Source organism: Ziziphus jujuba, chromosome 5 (genome assembly GCF_031755915.1).
Source record: "Ziziphus jujuba cultivar Dongzao chromosome 5, ASM3175591v1".
NCBI classification, from domain to species: domain Eukaryota; kingdom Viridiplantae; phylum Streptophyta; class Magnoliopsida; order Rosales; family Rhamnaceae; genus Ziziphus; species Ziziphus jujuba.
The window spans coordinates 25,884,343-25,904,900 of NC_083383.1; the positions used below are offsets into that span (position 1 = coordinate 25,884,343).

Sequence of the window (20,558 nt, forward strand, 5' to 3'; positions counted from 1 at the left end):
ACTCCATATAGTACAAATGAAAACTTTAAAGGGGAAGCAGAGTTGAAATTATCCTAGGAAATTGGGACCATGAAAATGTGTTTTTCTTTTCCACCCTTAGAAAAATTTCACTTATATTGATGAAGTTCTAGCTCATTAACCTTGTTTGTTGGCAAATCCAGTACCAAACAACTACTTTAGCCAACTCTTTTACTCGTTCCAAAAGATTAAAAAAGAAAAGAAAAAGGAATATGTGTTACATTTTCTTTTGCATGGCTTTTTCCTTGGTTTACTGCAAATGAAGACTAGAGTGAGTATATGAAGAAAAGTCATCAAAAAATGCTTTTAAAGCATCCCAGTTTTGACCCAAGAAAACAATAAGGTAGATGCTGTCATCTTGACTTGGGAATTGGGATGGGCTGTGAGCCTGGGATATTATTCATATCAATAATTGGTTGGTATTTACAATATTTTTTCCCTTGGTATGGTCGCTCTCAATGGCGGACTAAGAAAATTTTTCAGAAGTTACCGTGATATATAATAAGATTTATATTATATTTTAATTTATAGCATGAAAAGATACAAAAGGATACAAAAATAAAAGTTTTACTATGTTACAAAAATAAAACTTTTACCATGTTGTACTGGCTGTTAATTTTTTTTTTTCTGAATTTCTTTTAGAGAAATTGAATCTTAATGTTCAGACAAAATTTATAAAAATAAAATAAGCATACTTCTTAAGGTAAAATACAAATAAAAATTTGATTTTGTTATGATTAAGCAACTAAAGTAATTGAAAGCCATTAAAAAAAAAAAAGTTAACAACAAAAATATTGTGTAATAGAGCCAAAAAAAAAAATTGCAACTTAGATTCAATATAATTGAAAAAAAGAAGAAGTTAAGTACTTGTATTATATCTTTATGTTATTAACTAAATTAATTGTGTTCAATTATTATTGTAGTGTATAAATATTGTATTAAAAATGTTAATTAAGTATGTTGATTAAATAAATATGTTGTTAAAATATCATAGATAAAGCGTAAATATTATACTTATTTTAAATAACTATTAAATATACGAGAAATGACTCAAAAACAAATATAAGAGAAATTGATATGTAATATATATATATATATATATATATATATATATATATATATCTAGAGAGAGAGAGAGAGAGAGAGAGAGAAAGACGTGAGAAAAACTCTATCTAAACGAAGACAAGAAAAAGGGGACAAATCGAAAGTGAACTTTACGTGTGTTTTTGTTTTGGGGGTAGGTTTAAATATGTTAGGTTTAAATAATAATAATAATAATAATAATAATAATAATAAAAACAGAAAAATCTGAGGGGGCGACACCGGCCCAACGTGGGTACGCCCATGGTCACCCTCACCCACACTAAGTCTTCGCTTACGGCTTCCTATTTAAAAACGAATGGCGTGCAAAAGAAAATGAATATGATATTACATATTCCAATTTTTTGATATGAATAATATATGACATGCTCACAGTCAGTCCATCCCAAGTCGTCAACACGGCAGCATTGATGTTATTGTTTTCTTGCGTAAAAATTGGGATGCTTTAAAAGCCTTTTTTTGATATTTGATAAACCAATAATTTGAAATGTTTCTGTACAAATAAAGAGAGATTTGAAGCTTATCAATTTAATTCATTTTTCCATGCATCGTTAATAGTAATCAAGGTATCTTTTATTAATTAGGTTTTGTTTTTTTTTGGCGATTTTTTTTTGGCGATTAAATTGAATGTAACATGTTTACTTGACTGTTTGTTAACGTTTATTAGTAGTGATTATATATCTTAATTATTCATAAGTCTAAAGAGTAGAAAATATATATATATATATATATATATAAACATCAAATGGAGCACAATTTAAAATTATATTAGTTTTTAATTTTTAATTTTTGTTATATTTTTTTTATGTTTATAGTTGATTGATATGTATAATAAACTCTAAAATTAGTAATTAACATTAACATACAATTGACATAAGCACATTATATACAATTTCGTAAAATAATAAATAAATAAAACAAAAGAATTAAAAATTAAACACACAAACAAACAGCACTTAATTATTTAATTATTGTAGCTCCAAAATCCAGTTTTCCACATCCAATCGCTTTGAGAGAATACAAACAAGAACAGAATAAAGGGAGAAGGAAATTGAGGGAAGGAGTAATTGGGCCCATATCATTAAATAATCTATTCAAAGTTTGAATAATATTACTCTCACTTACAATGCAATCAAAGTTCATAAGGATTATAAGTAAAAATTAAAAAGAAAATGAAAAAGGCATAAGAGAGCCTACTATATATAATGGTTCTTAGAAAATTCCTTTCAAGTCAAGTAGATAGTTATCAGAGATCATGATGGCATCCTCCATTTCCAATTCCGTATCCAGTTTTGCTGCGGTAGCAGTAGCATTAATTTCCTGTGCTTCCCTTGTTCTGGGCTCTGTTGAATATTCTCCTGAACAAGAAGTAAAGGCTTTGCTTGCATCTGAATGGTGGAGTCCTGAATGTCTCAATTCCACAACCACAACTCCTTGCAAGTTGCCTGGTATCACTTGCAATCGTGCTGGAAGCATTACCCGTATTTCTATACATAAGTTTTTTATATATGGAACCGAACTTGGGAAATTTCTTAATGGCTCTTCGTTTCCGAATTTAGTCCATCTGGATCTTGCTGCAGCTGAACTCTATGGGAGCATCCCGCCAGAAATCGGCACTCTTTCGAAGCTCACTTACCTCGACCTCTCTCATAATTATCTTTCAGGTGAGTTACCTCTTTCATTAGGAAACCTCTCCCAATTAGTGGTGCTTGACATTTCTTTTAACCATATTCGAGGTTCCATATCGTCAGAATTAGGCAATTTAAACACACTTGTTGCACTAAACTTGAGCTCCAACTTCTTGTACGGTCCAATCCCTTCATCACTTGGTCTTTTAACCAACCTCACTCATTTGGATATTTCTGCCAATCAAATCAATGGCCAGTTGCCTCTTTCAATCACAAGCCTCACTCATTTAATGGAGTTTGACGCTTCTTATAATGCAATTAATGGTTCCATTCCAATCCACATAGGAAAGCTGAAAAATCTTCAGTTGTTGTTCATGCCCGGAAATAGGCTCGATGGACCACTTCCATCAAGTCTGGGTCAGCTAACCAAATTAACTACTCTCTCACTTTATTCAAACAATATCTCTGGCTCAATTCCCCCGGAAATAGGGAAAATGACCAACCTTACTCATCTAGACCTTGGTAAGAATATGCTTAATGGATCACTTCCATCAAGTCTTGGTCAACTATCCAAATTAACTGCTCTCTCACTTGATTCAAACAATATCACTGGCTCAATTCCTCCGGAAATAGGGAAAATGACCAACCTTGCTCACCTAGATCTTCGTGAAAATATGCTTATGGGACAGCTGCCTCCGATTCTAGGGCTAGTGAACCTGGTTGATCTCGACTTAAGTGTAAATATGTTCGATGGACAACTCCCTCCAGAAATCGGATATCTAAAAAATGTGAAATCATTGCTACTTGGTGATAACCGATTAACTGGTGCGATACCTTCTACTATATGTGATTTAACCAACTTACAATACTTGAGCCTTAGTCGGAACCAGCTAAGTGGTTTATTGCCTTCCCGACTAGAGAATTTGAAGAAGCTGACAAGTTTGAAACTCAGTTCTAACAACCTCATGGGTCCTATTACTCCATCTTTAGGTGGTCTTCGGAGTATACAGGATATTGACTTGTCATACAACCACTTCAACGGAAGCATACCGATTGAGATATGTTCCCTTTCTGTACTCACTTCTTTGGACCTCAGTAACAACTTGCTCGTTGGAGAAATACCGTATAAACTTGCTGACCTCGTAAACTTGGCCACCTTAAACCTTGTCGGTAACCATTTCAACTGCTGCATCCCCTGTTCTCTTGAATATACCATAGATGCAGAGGAACATTTACATAATAGCTCATGTTTGTTGTTTCATGCTAACCGACCAAGTACTGGCATCATCAACAAAGTTAAATTGATTATTGTTTCCACCTCTGTTATTCTTGCATCGTCATTTCTTGTGCTTATTATATGGGCAATGTTCTTCAAACGTGGGTGCAAAAATAAAAAGATCAAATCACTTGACGAGACAATTGCAACAAAGAATGGAGATATATTTTCAGTATGGAATTATGATGGGAATTTAGCATACAAAGACATCATTCAAGCAACGGAGGATTTCGATATAAGGTATTGCATTGGCACAGGTGGTTATGGAAGTGTTTACAGAGCGCAGCTGCCTAATGGCAAAGTGGTTGCTTTGAAAAAACTGCACACTTCAGAGGTCGAAGAACCTGCTTTGAGAAAGAGTTTCGAGAATGAGGTGAAAACATTGACAGAATTGAAGCACCGAAACATTGTGAGACTCTATGGATTTTGTTTGCATAAAAGGTGCATGTTTTTAATTTACCAATATTTGGAAAGAGGGAGCTTGTTCTGTGTCCTGAACAATGATGTGGAGGCTATGGAATTAGATTGGAAGAAAAGGGTGAACATTATCAAAGGCATAGTGAATGCATTGTGTTATTTGCACAATGATTGCACTCCACCAATTGTACATCGTGATGTAACAACCAACAATGTCCTACTCAACTCAGAACTAGAAGCTGTTGTAGCTGATTTTGGCACCGCAAAACTCCTCGATCCTAATTCCACCACTCAAACTACCATACTGGCCGGTACTTATGGTTATATTGCTCCAGGTAAAGCTTTACACTATTCCTGTATAGTTTTCTCTTTGATATTCAATCATTAAATTGTCACATAATTAGGGCAGAGAAAAAAAAAAAAAAAAAAAAAAAAAAAGCAAGCTATTTATGTCATCAATATTATTGATAAATCTACATACATGATAAATGAAACATACTTCATGGTCAAACTAATTTATTTTTAAAGAAAGCTTCAAAGTTTCTTTCAAAATTATATATTGAACTCTCTTTCGCATAGTTTTGTTTTTTTTTTTTATTACAATACAATTAATAAATTAATATTCAAGTTGTTTGGTGTTCTTCTGAGTTGCAGAGCTTGCTTATACTATAGCCGTAACAGTAAAGTGCGATGTTTATAGCTTTGGAGTGGTGGCACTTGAAACGCTAATGGGAAAGCATCCAAAGGAAATTTTGTCATCGTTACCATCATCTTCAACACAAAATCTCAAGCTAATTGAAATATTAGACCAACGCTTAGCACCCCCGAGAAGTAGGTTGGCTGTACATAACGTTGCTCTTGTTGCTTCAATTGCATTTGCATGCTTAAATGCTGACCCGAAGCGTCGACCAACAATGGATATTGTTTCCAAACAAATTGCTGAGCACAGGAAACCATTAGCAGATCATTGTTTCCATGAAATTACAATAGGACACCTCATGAACCCACTTGTACTCTGCATAGATGGGTGAAATTTGTTGAGGAGTTAGAAATCAGTTCAGTTCAATTTTGTTACCTCGCATTTTGTGTTGTCCTCCCTGAAATAATAATTTTCATTTGTGTTAAAATGCATGAATTTTGACTATCCTTTAGTTTTCAACATTTTACTATTTAAGGGCTTATATTACATGAAATGGTAAACATTATTTATATTTATGATGTAATTATCTTGGAATGGTGAAAATCCTAACCAAAAGAGCTCACTTTTCAAATCCTATTAGTAATTTTCTACTGTCATCCAGTATTTTTGTATAGGTTTAAAACCACAAACGACCTATCCAAGCTACAGGTAAAGTTCTCTCAAAGTTGGTGACATAGGTTGCAACTCCTTTAGAAATTGGAAATCTACAAGAATGATAGAAAATAGAATGAGAACCTAAAGTTGTTTTCTCGGATGAGACCGAGAACCAAAAGATGTCTTTTAGCAAGTGAGACTGACTAGACTGCTATCAACCAGCTAAACCGTAACATGTGACATTCAAACAGGGATGAAAATGCATACGTTTTGAAAACAAAAGAAAATTGACTACATTAAATTTCTAACTAGCAAATTGATACATAAAAAGCAATCTTAAAACAATTGTGCATAAACAAGATTTCCCATTTTGATATTTCTCATTCCTGATCCTCCCTTTTTATTTTATTTTTTCATACCACACGTCCAAGAAAGGAAATGGTCTTTTCTCCTCTCACACAGCAATCTCATACAAGTCCTTGTTGGAACTAAACAAAGAAAGATAGTAGATAGGGATGCTTGATAAAATAGATTGGTACCAAAGCAAGTATTCTACCCTCTAGGGGAAAAAATATATATAATTAAAAAAAAAAAAAAAAAAAACTATTTTCTAACCTTCATGGCATTTGAAAACCTTTGAAAATTGTACATAAGATCCCAAAAAAGAAGAGTTCCCTCCCACTGGGATACCTAAGAAATCTCATATATAGGTCATTCTTCTACAACACACCCCTTCCAAGAACCTATGATTTGAAAATCACTAATAGAGAAGTTCCAAGTTTAACTCTAGATGCTATACTTTTTGACATGTTAATTTTCACTCCATAAGACATACTAGGAAAATCCAGCAAACCGAATTTTTTTCTTCTCCCAAAAATGAAAGCAGTGTATCATCAACAAACTGTAAATAGGACACTTCTAATAAAACCATCAATGGATTTCCAATGTGATTTATTATGTTCCTTCTACCTAATTTTCATCGATGGTTAATAGAATATAAGTTTCTTAAAAGACCATGTTTGAGGGTGAGTGGATATTGAAGTGTCTTGTGAACCCATCATTTTTTTTATTTGTTTATCTTTTTGTTTTTTATTTTTCTATCTTTCGGAAGATTATAACTATTGTTACTCCATCTGAGATAGCAGTCTTTGCCATGCACAAGAATGCAGCATCCACACCGCAGTCCCCTTTTGCTGACGTCTCATAGTAAGGTATGCTTCCCCTTTGAAGCACACCATTCCTTTGCATTCTTTTTAGAAACCTGTACACAGATAACGATTATACAGATTTTTTCTTAGGGACAACAAATCTTTCTCAGAGTACAACAGCCTATCCTTTCCACTCTACTATTCCCACCATCAATGTCAACCTCTGTTTCTAAGCAATATAATGAAAATGTACAGGGATCTAAAGGGTTCACCTGGGAGATGATAAGAGTAGAACAATGTGAAAATTCAGAACAAAAAGATTAGCATTTTCAGTCAAATAAGAATTACAACTTAACTGCATGATATACATTAAAGAAGAAGAAGAAGAAGAAGAAGGCTGCATGAAACTGTTGCAAAGCTGTTAAAATTGTACACTGAACTAGTATACCAGCTCTGAATCACTGATTACGATGCATGAAAATTTACATTTCGAGAAAAGGGGAAATCAAAAGAAGCAGATATAATAAATGTCAAACCCTACAATATAACAAGTTGATCATAAGAAATTCTGCACCACAAAATGTCAACCTAATCCTTCAATAGAAGAATACTACTTATTCCTTTCACATTATCAGAACTGGGATAAAATGGTAAAGATGCATTGAACAAAAGACTTCCACAACTCATTTATACCTTAACTACTTTCATCAAGCTACCATGATTTGTTTATTAATGATAAATGAAGGAATAGACTATGACATGCAAAAGAAAAGAATGGGAATAAATATGAAGAGGAATTTAGTATAAGCCAAAAGTCTTAGAGTACTATTACGCCAGCTAATTCTAATAGCTACTAATAGGTGTCGGTTGTTTATGGAAAATTACTTTAGATAGGCAATTTCATTACTTGTGCAAAATTCTCTAATTAGGTATTTAACAAAGACATTTAAGAGTAAGTAAAAACAGTGACAACAACATTTAGTAACTGGAATGTTCTTTTAGAGCATCATGACTGGCAAGTCTAACACTGTATTTGTCCTTTACATTTGAAACAGGATTGGTTGTTTCACCTGTTTTTATGAAGAATTGAATGGATATATAAGATGTTTATGGGAAAGGAGAATAGTAAAACCAAGAAATTATGTCAAATAAACTCATAATTTACCAGATTACAATTGAATTTCTTGGTTCTATTAGAGAAAGGAAGCTTGTGAAACATACACTTATTCTTTCTATAATTGAAAAAGCACTAAGACAACATTCCAAAAGACAGAGTATACCTTAAGCAGAATTATTATGCTTGATAAGAGATTTGAATAATTTAGGATTTTTCCTTTCAGGATTTAAAATGGTTTGGGTTGATATTGTTATTAAGTTGTACTAGTTTCCTCATTAAGTTGTACTAGTTTCATTATTTTTTATGAATTTTTTTTTCAAGCTAATTTATTGTTCATTCTAGGGTAGAAAACAGGTATGAGGGAACATTGTTGTGAGACGATGTCAATATGAAGTGGGGTCGATGGCAGAGGAAGTTCAAGAGCAATTGGGTTTGTTTTCAAAAATAAAATCTTCATTCTAACCATTAAAACTGCATATTACTAAAAATGAAAACTTAAAAGTGGAAGCAGAGTTGAAACTTGACTTTATCCCAAGAAATTGGGAATGTACAAGTCCAGTGTTTGTTGTCTATGTCCCAGAAAAAATTTCATTTACATTGATGAAGTTCAAGTTCATTCAACTTGCTTGTCGGCAAATCCAGCACTAAATAACTATTTTAGCCTACACTTTTTTTATCAGATCCTTTTTTTCTTTTTTCTTTTTTTTTTTTTTTTCATGTAAATTGTTTGTGACGAAGCATACTTATATTATAGTTAGAATTGCTCAACGTCCCTAAACCTTGTTTCTGTCTTCATTAGCTGAATAAAAACTTGCGAATGCAAAGCCACCAAGAATGCATTTTTGAGAGTGATTCCCAGAGTTCTAGGATAAAAAAACTTGTTATGGTGTGTAGCAGATAACAAAAAACTAAAAGTGCTTCTAAGTGATTTATCACATATTATTAGGAATCACTTCTTAGACAGAAAGTGATTCCTACATAATCATTTTTAAACCAGCCCTAAACTGTCTCCAAGCGCATTAGTTTGCGAAACTCTGGCATATCCAAATTTAGGCTTCCTAGAATTAACCAAGTCCCAAAATTTTACCAAAAATGATTGATGGAAATTTTTTAGTTGATGAAACTAACCGCAACAATTATTAGATCCATGCAAGTTGAAAGTAACCAAATATAGTTAAGCTCTGTAACAAACCAGTGCTGCTATGGAGTTTTAAAAGGTTGTGAAAGAAAAGGTAAAAAGTAGTACCAAATAATAGCCTTCGCAATGGCATTATTATATTTAATACAAAGAGTAGAGAGAATAAAATCAAACATAATTATATCCCACATCCAACAGTGTTCATGACCAAATATATTGCTCCAACAAATTTAACCCAACATCTTCATGGCCAAAAATCGATGTTGAAAACTAGAAGGACAAAAAATTCCTAATCAAAAATTGAAAGCAACTCATGGTCAAACCCAATATCAGTTCCTACAATCGCAGTTCAACCTTACCAAGCAAGAGACTCGTTCCAAAAAAGCGCAACATTACAGTCTCTGCATACCTAAACAGGAAGAACATAGTATACAATGTCCAAAAAATTGGCAATGGATGAACACCACAAAGAATGAGAACTGAAGCAACCAAACCAATACAATCATTAGCATGCACAACCACCTCTTTGCTCAGACTCTGGAACAGCTTCAGGGATGCCCTGGAAATATCTGCAAGAATACAGAAATCGCAATAACAAATCACATCGGCAGTTCCATAATTTAGACACAAAACAGTAATATCAAAAGGAACGACCGCATGCATTTATAAATAGCATACCCAAACCTTTTTAGCTTGAACAAAAATCATAGTACCACAGGTTTTGAAGAGAATAGTTTCTTTTGGTAAATAAAAATTTATTCCATTCACTTCTAACAATCATTTCGATATGTAAGAGCAATCTTAAAATATATTATACATAAACGACTAACAGATTCAGAAAGATAATGAGCAGAATGATAAGATGCCCTTCACTGATTAAATCCAAAGAGGCCAAAGATGTAACTAGTGCGTCTCATGTAACATACAAAGACTGCCAACCATTCTAAGAGATTCACCCTGCATACTACAAAATAAGCATGCGGAAATTACCTAAGCGAATTCTTTTCTTGAGAAAATCTGCAAAAAAGCCGTTTACCCAACAAACCAAGATTTCTTTTTATATTTCTCATTCCTGATACTACCTTTGATTTTACTCTTGAAAGCAATAACTCAGATATCAAATGTTCTTTAAATTAACCACTGCTCTCCTCCCACATTACATCCCTCATCAATTTTCTCAATATTCTACAAATCCACTATTGTTGCTCCATCAGAATATAATGGCCATATAAACATAGTAAAAAACAATGATAATAAAAACTCAGCACTCAAGAAAACTTACAAATCCAACATTAAAAGAATAAATAAATAAAACTTACATATCCTGCTCATGCTCATTTGAGAGGGCAGTCTTTGCTATGCACAAGAATGCAGCATCCACATTGTAGTCCTCTTTTGCTGATGTCTCAAAGTAAGGTATGTTCCCCTTTGAAGCACACCATTCCTTAGCCTTCTTTTCAGAAACCTGTACACAAATAATAATTAGACTGATTTTTTCTTTGGGACAACAAATCTTTCAGACTAAAACTGCATATCCTTACCACTCTACTATTCCCACCATCAATATCAATCTTGTTTCCGAGCAATATAAATGGAAACGCCCTGGGGTCTGAAGGATTGGCCTGGGAGATGATGAGATTAGAACAATGTGAACATTCAGCACAAAAAGAAAAAATCAAAAATGTAAATAGGAAATTAGAATAAACCAAATCAGACTTGACTATTATGCAACCTAATTCTAATAGCTACTAACTGGTGGTCGTTTGTGCAAAAGCACTTTAGATTGGCAATTCCATCACCTATGCACATTGCTCTAATTAGGTATACAAAGACATTCAAGTAGAAACAATTAGACAACTGTAGGAGCAAAGAAAAGAAGTTCATGTCAAAGGTCATGAGCACTTATTGCCAGAATTTGAGAAACTTCAGACATGAAGACTAGGTTTATGTAGAATCATTAGTCTTAGAATATGTGAAATCTAGTTAATCTCCCACAGGATTTACAGTGGACATAAAATGAAAAAGAGTCAAATTGGCCATCAGAAGAGAGTCAATCATTAGGCCACTTCAACAGTTGAAAATCTAACCAGTCCAATAACTGAAACCTAAGGTTATAGTAACCAAAATACACCAATTCAAAGTTTCCTATCACTTTCTTCCAAAAATTTCCTATCACTTACTTCCTCTCATCTATCACTCAAAAATGTTAAGTAACAAAAATAAAATCAACACACTCCCTCGATCAAACTCTTCAACCTGGAAATATCGTATGAGATTCAGATGTTGAGCATAAATCTGCAATCAAGGAAGTTCAAGCTAGGTATTCACTCTTACATGAATTTCTAACTCTGTACCATATACCTTTTGAAATTTTCATAGCTCTAAATAATTGCATATTTGTTTTGTAAGAACTTCATAAGCATAATTTCTCTATAGGATACAAATTATGTGGTTAAATCAAAAACTTAATTTTAGTTTCTAACATATGTTACTCAAGTTCGATGGATTCTCAATAATACTAAAGGAATGTTACATAAAATCTTTTGGGGGTCACTTCTATACAAAGAGTCCATAGATCAACTTGGGAAAGAAAGTCTTAAAGATTTAGGAACTTCACATCTCATGACTGGCTTAGCATTTTCAATCTACAAAATACTTTAAATTAGTCCTAGGATACCTTAAGCAATCATAAGAGTAAACTATCACTAAATTTACTTAATTTATTCTTCCACCAAATCATAACAGGGTACTGAACAACAACAGGAGGCAACCAGCAGAAAAAGTTGAACAATGCCTGTATAAATGGGTGTCATTTTGGAATTTTAGCCCTAATCTTCTCAGCTGAAGGTGCAATAATAAAAGATGCGTAATGATCACTTAAAAGAAATCAGTACAAATTAAGAGGCAAAAACCAATCAAATCATATATACATACATACATACATATATATATATATATATATTCATAGAAAAGTTTACTAAATCACAAACCAATAATTACAAACAACCATACAACAAACTAGAGCATGATTTAGTAGTCAGAAACCTCCCATTATCATCAGCAAATAACACATAAAAAGCAATATCTTCCCAACTAAAGTTAATGCTCTCATAATAATAAATATTGGCAAAACAAGGATTTCACTCCACTTCAGTTTAGCCAAAGAATTTCCACATGAAATGTCATAATAATTTGTTTTCCAAGTGCCCAAGCAGTGCCTGGTAAGGTAAGATGCCTGAAGCTCCTTTTTGCATCTAAATTAAGTAAATTACATAATACTTGTTTTTGCACACATAGAAAGTCTACCGTAAATAATACAAGCATCAATTGCTACACAAGTTGTAGACTACTTGAATAATTCCATAGTCCAGATTCTAACTCCACTGTAGATCAAATTGAATGTTGAATGACAGCAACATTTAGCAACTGGAATGTTTTTTCAAAACATCATTCTACATACACCTTGCTCCAATGACTCAACTCCAATAGTCCCAAGAAACAGAAAATAGTTTTACTGAAGCAGCCACATTAAGATATACTAAATTGAATACTATGAATCAAACATCTGAACACCACAAGCACAATTACTTAACATGGCCAACATGAGCGAACGCAACAGGGACATATAAGCGACTAGGCCAGCAGGTCATGTCAGGCCAAGGATTTCAATATTGTAGACACAACATACAGTTACATGAAAAATAAACAAGCACAGGCTCAATATGAGCAGTTCAATAGACAAGATGATCAATTTGACATCTCCACCTGCGACTAACTAATTGTTTCATTAATGAGTAATTGAAGACTAGGCAACCAAGACTGAAGCCTATACTATCATCTAAATATTAAATATACACAGGAACACAAGGTTACACAAAAAATATACGGGGATAACTTATATATATCTCAAAGCATATTCCATCAAAAACAAGATGTCTCGAAGCATTAAAAATAAAAAATAAAAAATAATCTGGATGCGGAATAAAGAAGAACCTGCTTAAGAAACTCCTCATGCCAAGTGTCAAGTGTATCAAACGACCTCATCACATTGACATCATAAACCAGAACACAACAATCAGCCCCTCTATAAAATGCAACCCCAAGACTTTGAAATCTTTCTTGCCCAGCAGTATCCCATATCTACCAAAAGCAAATCATCAACAGTAAAAAAAATACCCAATACCCATCACACTAAATCCCAAAAGTAAGCCATTAAAGTAACTCAAAAGATACAACTGAACTTTAAAAAAACCAGGAAAAAAAAAAAAAAAAAAAGAAGAAGAAGAAGAAAAACCCACTTGTAGAGTAACGAGCCTGTCATCAATTTGCAGTTCTTTCGTCACGAAATCGGCTCCTATAGTAGCTTTATACTGCTGGCTAAACTTCTTATGCACGTATCTAAGAATCCACTTAAAGACCCACAAAATACTAATAATTCCCATAATAAAAGAGCATACATATCATATAACAATAAATTCAGTAAAAAGAAGAGAGAGTCTACAAAAAGAGAATTAAATCGTAACGGGCATTTAATAGATCAATTTCGAGAACATTTAAAAATCAAAACTTTAAAAACCAAAAAAAAAAAAAAAAAACCACGAATCATTCTATACTTGAAGGATACTGGTTCATCAAGGACGTCTTGCCAACTCTGAAATTCAGAAACAAGAATAAATTCCCCAAAAATAAATAATAATAATAACTTTTCGTAACAGACACATTGCAGAAATGCATAAACATATACTCAAGAACATACCCACTATCGCCGAGGACGATGACCTTGAGCAAAGTTCGCCTGCGCACTGACATGGCCATGAAATTGATAGAAAAATCAGCGACAAAAAAAAAAAAAGGTTGTATTTAGCTTTTATGTGTAATATTATTGGAATTGAACATGAAAAAACAGACAGAAAAAGCTAAAAGAAAAAAAGGGGCGCCAATAATCGACGATCGAAGTCCCTTTTCTCTCTTTCTGTATTTTTTTTTCTTTTTTTTTTTTTTTGGTCGAAAATGAAAAATGTAAATCTCTGCGTGCGAGTGGGTCACAATCACAACATTCACAATCAATTTACTCTCACTCTCCACTCTCTTTGACCTTGCCACCGAATTTTTAATTTTTATTTATTTATAATTAGAGTTTTTTTTTTTTTTTTTGGCTTTATTTTATTTATTTAATTTTTTGGGTTTTTGGCACCAAACTTCTTGAAGTTTCAATTTTCAATATTTTTAAAAATTTACCTTTATAGTTTCTGATTAGTATCAATATCCTTTTTTATCAAAAATATTAAAAAAAAAATAGTATCAACACCCCAATAAAATTTAAAATTTAAATTTGTAAATACTGTAACTTTCACAATTATGTTATAACATTCACAAAATTCCAACAACATTGCCGCTAATTAGATATTATAGGGGATAAAATGCAAAAATATTGATATTTACAAGGCATTTTTCCCCAAATAAAAAAAAATTACTTATTTAATTTATTTTCTTATTACCCAAATTTATAGATTTTATAAAATTATTGCTAATTTTTGTATCTTGCCCTCGAACTTTTGTAAGTTACTTATATTATCACTGTAACACATTCAATTAATTCACAAAAAATAAATAAATTATGGGATGCTATCCAGAGTGAAGCCATATCATTTTATTCATAATGAACACCATTTATATCAAACTGGTTGGACTTGGCTTACAATATAAAAACAAAATCCTCATTTTTTTTTTCCTCCCATTTATGTTACCAACTTTATAAGTTTCTTATCACTAGCACTAAAATAATATGGAAATAATAACTCATGGTGATGGTGTGGCATTTTTTAAAAATTTAGAAACAAAGTGCCAACAACCCAATAATTTAGAGATATAATGTAATTTATTATCCCATTTTATATGTCTTCAACTTCTAGTTAGTTTTATTTTGAAGTCTGTAAATGAATATTTTAATTAGAATATTCATTAAAAAAATAATAATACAATAAAATAAAATTTGAAACACGTCCAAAAGTACATATTCGACGTTTACAAGTATATATGCTTCACAATTCATACCGACATCCTGATTTCTCCTAATTATAATTTGGTTCCTCACCTTTTTCATGATCTGAAATTACCTTACACTATTAAAATCTATCTATTACTTTTAATGGAAAAAAGGATAACAAAGTAAAATCACATAAAATTTTCAATCATATCCCCAAGAATACCTTTTAATGTCCTTTATTTGTTTGATTTCTTTTTAAAACCTTGCAATAGCCATACATAATAATAAAGATGCAGCTTTGTGATTTTGACCATGGATTTTAAAAGTGGCGATTTCGGTTTCACATTTACATTTTGTTACAATTTAGACCACGTTTGAATTTTGACTATAAGAGTTCAAAAAACTATTTCACCTATACATGTTATTAGTATTAAAATGTATTAAATTTCAAATTAAAAGTATTAAATTACAATTTAATATTTTTTAATTTTAAAATTTTATAATTTAATAACCTTTATTTATTTTTTCTTATTTTAAAATTGCTCTTTGATACCCCAATTGTATGGCTGTTAAATATTTCATTGTCAAAAGTCAAATATAATTCAAATTGTAACATATTGTAAATTTAGAGCCTAAATTCAATTTTAGAAGTCAGAGCCCTGAATTGCTAAACCACAAAAATTGAGATATTAAAATGCAACAATCCCGAATATTAAAATAATGATATAACAATAAATAAATATTAATCAATAATGTTGAAAATTATGTTAATAATAGTGAATAATATATATATATATATATATATATATTGATAAACAATAGTGAATAATAATAAATAAAAAGAACGAATTTTTTTATGTTGATCATAAAGTAATGGTTAATTGTATTTTATACGATGTATTTGGACATAATTGCACATTGGACTTTTAAATTTAAAAATGTTCCACATCAAAACTTCAATTTATATTTTGTTTCATATTAAGCCTTCAATTACCAAATTCACTTGCAAAATGTTTAAAAATTAAGAAAACTGACCAGTTTTTCTAGTTTACAGACAATATAAGGAGAAAAATTAATTCATTGATTGATCAAAAAATTAATTTTTTCAATTTTCAAAGTTTTTGTTTGTCAATTTAGGAATTAAAGGCGGAATGTGAAAAAATTTTAATTTGAAAGTTAAATGTACAATATGACCAAAATATAGAATACTAAAGTATAATTAACATTAAAATAACCATCAAAATAGAGTGAACATAATAATAATGATGAAAATAATAATAACAATAATTGTTTTTTTTTTCTACATGGTTCCTAATACAGTATTATAGAATAAATTTTTGTAGAATTTATTTGTCAAATGTATCATTTGCCCAAAATTAGATTTTAGACGGTTTCATCTGAAAGTTCCATTAAATTCTCTAATGTATTTTGTATGTTTGGCAATGCTATATTTACCAAAATTTTTTATCAAAAATTTGTTAAACAATGATATGGTAATATATAAGTAGTTGATCAATTATTAATGTTCTACAACCATAGGTGGAAAAACCAATTATATAATGCCAATTTATTATTGGAAAAACCAATTATATAAGGCCAATTTATTATTTATGACAATTTTAATAAAAAAAAAAATTAGTAAGTGTAGATTATCCTTTGTATGACATAGGAGAAATAATTATGACAATCCTGCGTGAAATTTAAAGGGCCGCTATGCGAAAATTTTCAAAAGTTGAGCTAAATCATAACTAGGACAAACCTCAGGGATACAAATGTAAATATTTAATTATCCCTTTTATCTTCCTAAAATAAAAATATATCATTAAGCATATATACTATTCACATAAGAATGCAATAAAATCATTGTATTATTATTATTATTATTAGTATTAGGGGACAGAAGCAAGGATTTCATTTGAAAAATTGAAACCTAAAATGCATAATCATTGTTGAAATGAATAAAACAGTAATTACAAGTGCTACATTACATTGTAGTTCTTCTTCTTGGCACAATTATTTCGAAATCCCTAGTCCATCCTAATAAAATTCATTGAAATTTTGTTACAATCTACCTAATTTTACATCTTTTTAGAATGGCCTTGCTTGAGAGGGATTAAAAAGAATCTTGGCTGCCTTTTGGGAATGAATATGCAGTGTTTTCCCAATAGAATTTACACCGAACATCAAATATTAAAATTTGAAGTTGTCCTTGAAGTATGACACCAACTCTTGCTGTAAGATCAACAAAGAAGAGAGAGAGAGAGAGAGAGAGAGAGAGAGAGAGAGAGAGATTCCAATCAATTAGTATTTTTTTCAAAATAATATTACTAATTGCTGTAAAGATATTATTAATCAAACTTTATAGTAGTTCTAATGAATAAAAAGAGCTATTTTTAAAATTTACCTCTATTTTTTTTTTTCAATGTTTTATTCAATTATTGATTATAAACGCCAATCGGCCGGCCAATAATAGAATCAATTCCTTCATTTCAATCCCTACCACATGGTCACTTATAATTTTCCTCTTTTTTTTTTTTTAATATTTAAACTTAAAAATATAGTTGGCTTGAGGTGCTTTCTTTCCTTTTTAAAAAGAAAAAAAAAAATAGAAGCTTTCGTTTAATTATTTTTCTCTTCGAAGAACCTTCCATTCCCCCTAAAACAAACTTATTGACACCTCAAAGGGACAGCTATAGCCCCTATGTGATCCACATTTGGTTAGGTTTAGTTTATTCCGTGGCAAACATGTTTACCACGTGGCATATCAGTTTTCAAAGACAGAGCTATGATTCCTCGTCTCCAAAGTAACACTTTAAAAGCAAGTCACATCAATTAATAATACGCAACAAAAAATCTAAAATGAAATAATAAACCTTTTTAGAACTTGCTAGTTGCCATACAACATGGTTGCATCATAAGACGGGAATTTTTTTTTTTTTTTCCAAATAAATGGAAATTATATATGTTATATAGGAATTTAATACGATAGGGATTTTATGAGATATTAATATTTTTTTATTTCTCTTTTGAAAAACTAGATACGAACAAATTAATCTATGAGGTTTAATATTAATTATCATCAGCAGTTGATTCAATATTTTTTTAAAGTTGGATGGATAATTTTTATTCATATGGCAGTTTACTTAATATATCTTTCTCCACGAGCGTTTTATATCCTTACCATATAAAAATATATTATATTCCAAAAAATTTTCTTTATGTTTTTTTTGAAGGTTTTCTTTTTGCTATTAAAAGGTGTTTGTAAGAAATTTTTACAGAAAGGAAAGAACTTACAATTAAACAAAGAAGAACACAACCAGCAGCACCGGGGAACAATGTATACCAAAAATTCAACTGATGGAACTTTGCTCCATCTATGAACAATATTGGCAAACTTGCAGCTGCAACATATCCACAAATATATAATTTAAAAAAAAAAAAAATTGAGGGCAATTTGTAATTTTAAAAAACAATTAATTTAACAATTTTTAATCGAATGCAGAATTAAAAAAATATCGATTTTATCGTGTATATTAGATGCAGCAAAAAAATATTACTTTTGATGCGGATATAAGCGAATCATACCATAACTTCCTTCTATATATCTATATACCTGGTGGATGAGCGGAACGAGTGAAGATCATGAAGGCAATGGAAGCAGCAAGGGCAGTACTCCTAGCAAGCCATCCTGGTCCAAATATTGACAATGCCACTACTCCCATGGCTGCACAACCTATTTGAGCCACAAACATGTTGTATTTCTGCAATTTTACACCCCCCCACCCCCCAAAAAACCAACCAAAAAAATAAAAAAATTCAAATATAAATTTTTGACATACGACAGACATTTGCAACTCATTTGATTTTCAATTGTACCATATTGAATTGTAGGTCATAACGTATTGAATATAACTACTTGTAAGACTTTATATTATATTCCTGTGACCGGCATATTATTATTATTTAATGCTCCTAACATTATTATTATTATTATTTGTTTGAAAAGAGAGAGAAAGAGAGTGGGAGAGAGAGAGTACCCTCGCAGCAGGAGAGGAAGGGGTGGCGAAAAGGACGGCAGAAACAGCACCTAACGGAGCAATTGTCATTGAAATTCCTTTTGGTGCTAGCATTTGATCCATCTTTCCTAACATTGCCATTGCCACAAATGCCCCTGACATTTTTATTATTAACCCCCAAAAAAAAAAAAAAAAAAAAAAAGATGAAAACATAACATTATACTTTTATCTCAATATTTCCCAATAATCATCTAATAATAACATATCATCAAATTTTATATTTCTCCTTTTTTTTTTTTTTTTTGGGTGATAAATTGAAATTGATGTTTTGTTTTTGGTTGTAAATAGTTATTAATAGATTTTACCAATTCAACATTCAATGTGCAAAACAAAGTAAAGTATGTCACACTTTTTTTCCAAAATGCCATATGAAAATAATTAAAACATTTTCTTAGAAAAATAACAAACAAATGAATTGGAAGATTAATAAATCTGATTACCAGCAGAGGGCCAAAGTATGTCGCTGAGGGATGGAGAAGCAGAGGCTTTATCAGGTTTCCAACCATCCCAAAACGGAGTCGTTGTGGCGTTGCTTGACGCCGCGATTCTAAACCCATATCTTCTTCTTCTTTCTCCACCAACTAAATTGCTTCCTCTTTTTAAGAATGAAGAAAATGAGGTAATAGAAGAGGGGTTTGGAAGAGTAAGGATATTATTATAGAGATGCCCAGTTCTGAGTTGCATCCCCATTTTTCTTTCCTCTCTCTATATGACCAGATCCAAACAATCCCCTAAATTTTTATATGCAAATTCTCTCTGTTTTTCTTCCACTTTTTGTTGAATGTTTAGGAGGGTGAAAGAAAACACAGAAGAAATGTTGCTCATGGATATGTCTAAGGAACAAAGTGAGAGGTTGTGGCGTGGAGAAGACTGGGCTTTTGGGGTGCTTGAAAGGCCAAGTTTTGGATTACTTGGCACTTCGGTCCACAACCTAGACCAGGTCTCTTAGATATATCGCACAAAATATATAATAATAAGATAAAAAAAAAAAAGAATGTTAAATAACTTGTACTGGTAGTCTGACTGTCACACTGAAATATCATCTCGTAACATGAGCTCATTTTATTATTGTTATTCTTATATGTGTATATATATATATATATATATTGTTTTCCACAATCCAGCTATTAAGCTCTTTCCTTATTATTTCATGAGAATATTATATTTAAATCTTTTATAATTTATAAATTTACAGCTAACATTTTAAAAAGATTATGAATAATATTAGTTTAAAAAATATAAATAAAACAACAGAGAAAGATTATAACTTGTTTAAAATTTAAAAAAAGATTGATGATATTTTTACAATTAAATTGTATTTAAATTAGATCTTAAAAAAAATAGTGGATGAAATTAATC

General features: G+C 31.2%; 3 protein-coding genes across 3 annotated transcripts; 1 reads left to right on the plus strand and 2 right to left on the minus strand.

Moving 5' to 3' along the window:
* Positions 1–2,213: 2,213 nt before the first annotated feature.
* LOC107421520 (probable leucine-rich repeat receptor-like protein kinase At1g35710) lies at positions 2,214–5,651 on the plus strand. The gene is made up of 2 exons (XM_060817040.1): positions 2,214–4,775; positions 5,095–5,651. The coding sequence occupies exons 1-2, from the start codon at positions 2,375–2,377 to the stop codon at positions 5,469–5,471; spliced, it is 2,778 nt and encodes a 925-aa protein (XP_060673023.1). The 5' UTR covers positions 2,214–2,374; the 3' UTR covers positions 5,472–5,651.
* A 3,588-nt stretch (positions 5,652–9,239) lies between these two features.
* On the minus strand, positions 9,240–14,153 carry LOC107421543 (ras-related protein Rab7). Its single transcript, XM_048474974.2, has 7 exons — positions 13,894–14,153; positions 13,762–13,788; positions 13,436–13,535; positions 13,131–13,277; positions 10,679–10,759; positions 10,457–10,602; positions 9,240–9,706 (listed from the first exon to the last, which is right to left on the minus strand). The coding sequence occupies exons 1-7, from the start codon at positions 13,950–13,952 to the stop codon at positions 9,643–9,645; spliced, it is 624 nt and encodes a 207-aa protein (XP_048330931.1). The 5' UTR covers positions 13,953–14,153; the 3' UTR covers positions 9,240–9,642.
* Positions 14,154–17,017: 2,864 nt separating this feature from the next.
* Positions 17,018–20,122, minus strand: LOC107421549 (uncharacterized). Its single transcript, XM_016030807.4, has 5 exons — positions 19,640–20,122; positions 19,161–19,294; positions 18,737–18,884; positions 18,418–18,524; positions 17,018–17,355 (listed from the first exon to the last, which is right to left on the minus strand). The coding sequence occupies exons 1-5, from the start codon at positions 19,887–19,889 to the stop codon at positions 17,314–17,316; spliced, it is 681 nt and encodes a 226-aa protein (XP_015886293.2). The 5' UTR covers positions 19,890–20,122; the 3' UTR covers positions 17,018–17,313.
* Positions 20,123–20,558: the final 436 nt, after the last annotated feature.

Bases quoted from the DNA above. Each gene is read 5' to 3' on its own strand.
- LOC107421543 (XM_048474974.2), bottom strand. From the start codon at position 13,952: ATGGCCATGTCAGTGCGCAGGCGAACTTTGCTCAAGGTCATCGTCCTC. The intron at 13,789-13,893 runs GTATGTTCTTGA...TCTGAATTTCAG, and splicing joins ATCGTCCTCGGCGATAGTGG to AGTTGGCAAGACGTCCTTGA. The intron at 10,603-10,678 runs GTAAGGATATGC...ATTTGTGTACAG, and splicing joins ATGGTGGGAATAGTAGAGTG to GTTTCTGAAAAGAAGGCTAA.
- LOC107421520 (XM_060817040.1), top strand. From the start codon at position 2,375: ATGATGGCATCCTCCATTTCCAATTCCGTATCCAGTTTTGCTGCGGTA. The intron at 4,776-5,094 runs GTAAAGCTTTAC...TCTGAGTTGCAG, and splicing joins TTATGGTTATATTGCTCCAG to AGCTTGCTTATACTATAGCC.
- LOC107421549 (XM_016030807.4), bottom strand. From the start codon at position 19,889: ATGGGGATGCAACTCAGAACTGGGCATCTCTATAATAATATCCTTACT. The intron at 19,295-19,639 runs GTAATCAGATTT...TAAAAATGTCAG, and splicing joins CATACTTTGGCCCTCTGCTG to GGGCATTTGTGGCAATGGCA. The intron at 18,885-19,160 runs GTACTCTCTCTC...GTAAAATTGCAG, and splicing joins CTTCCTCTCCTGCTGCGAGG to AAATACAACATGTTTGTGGC.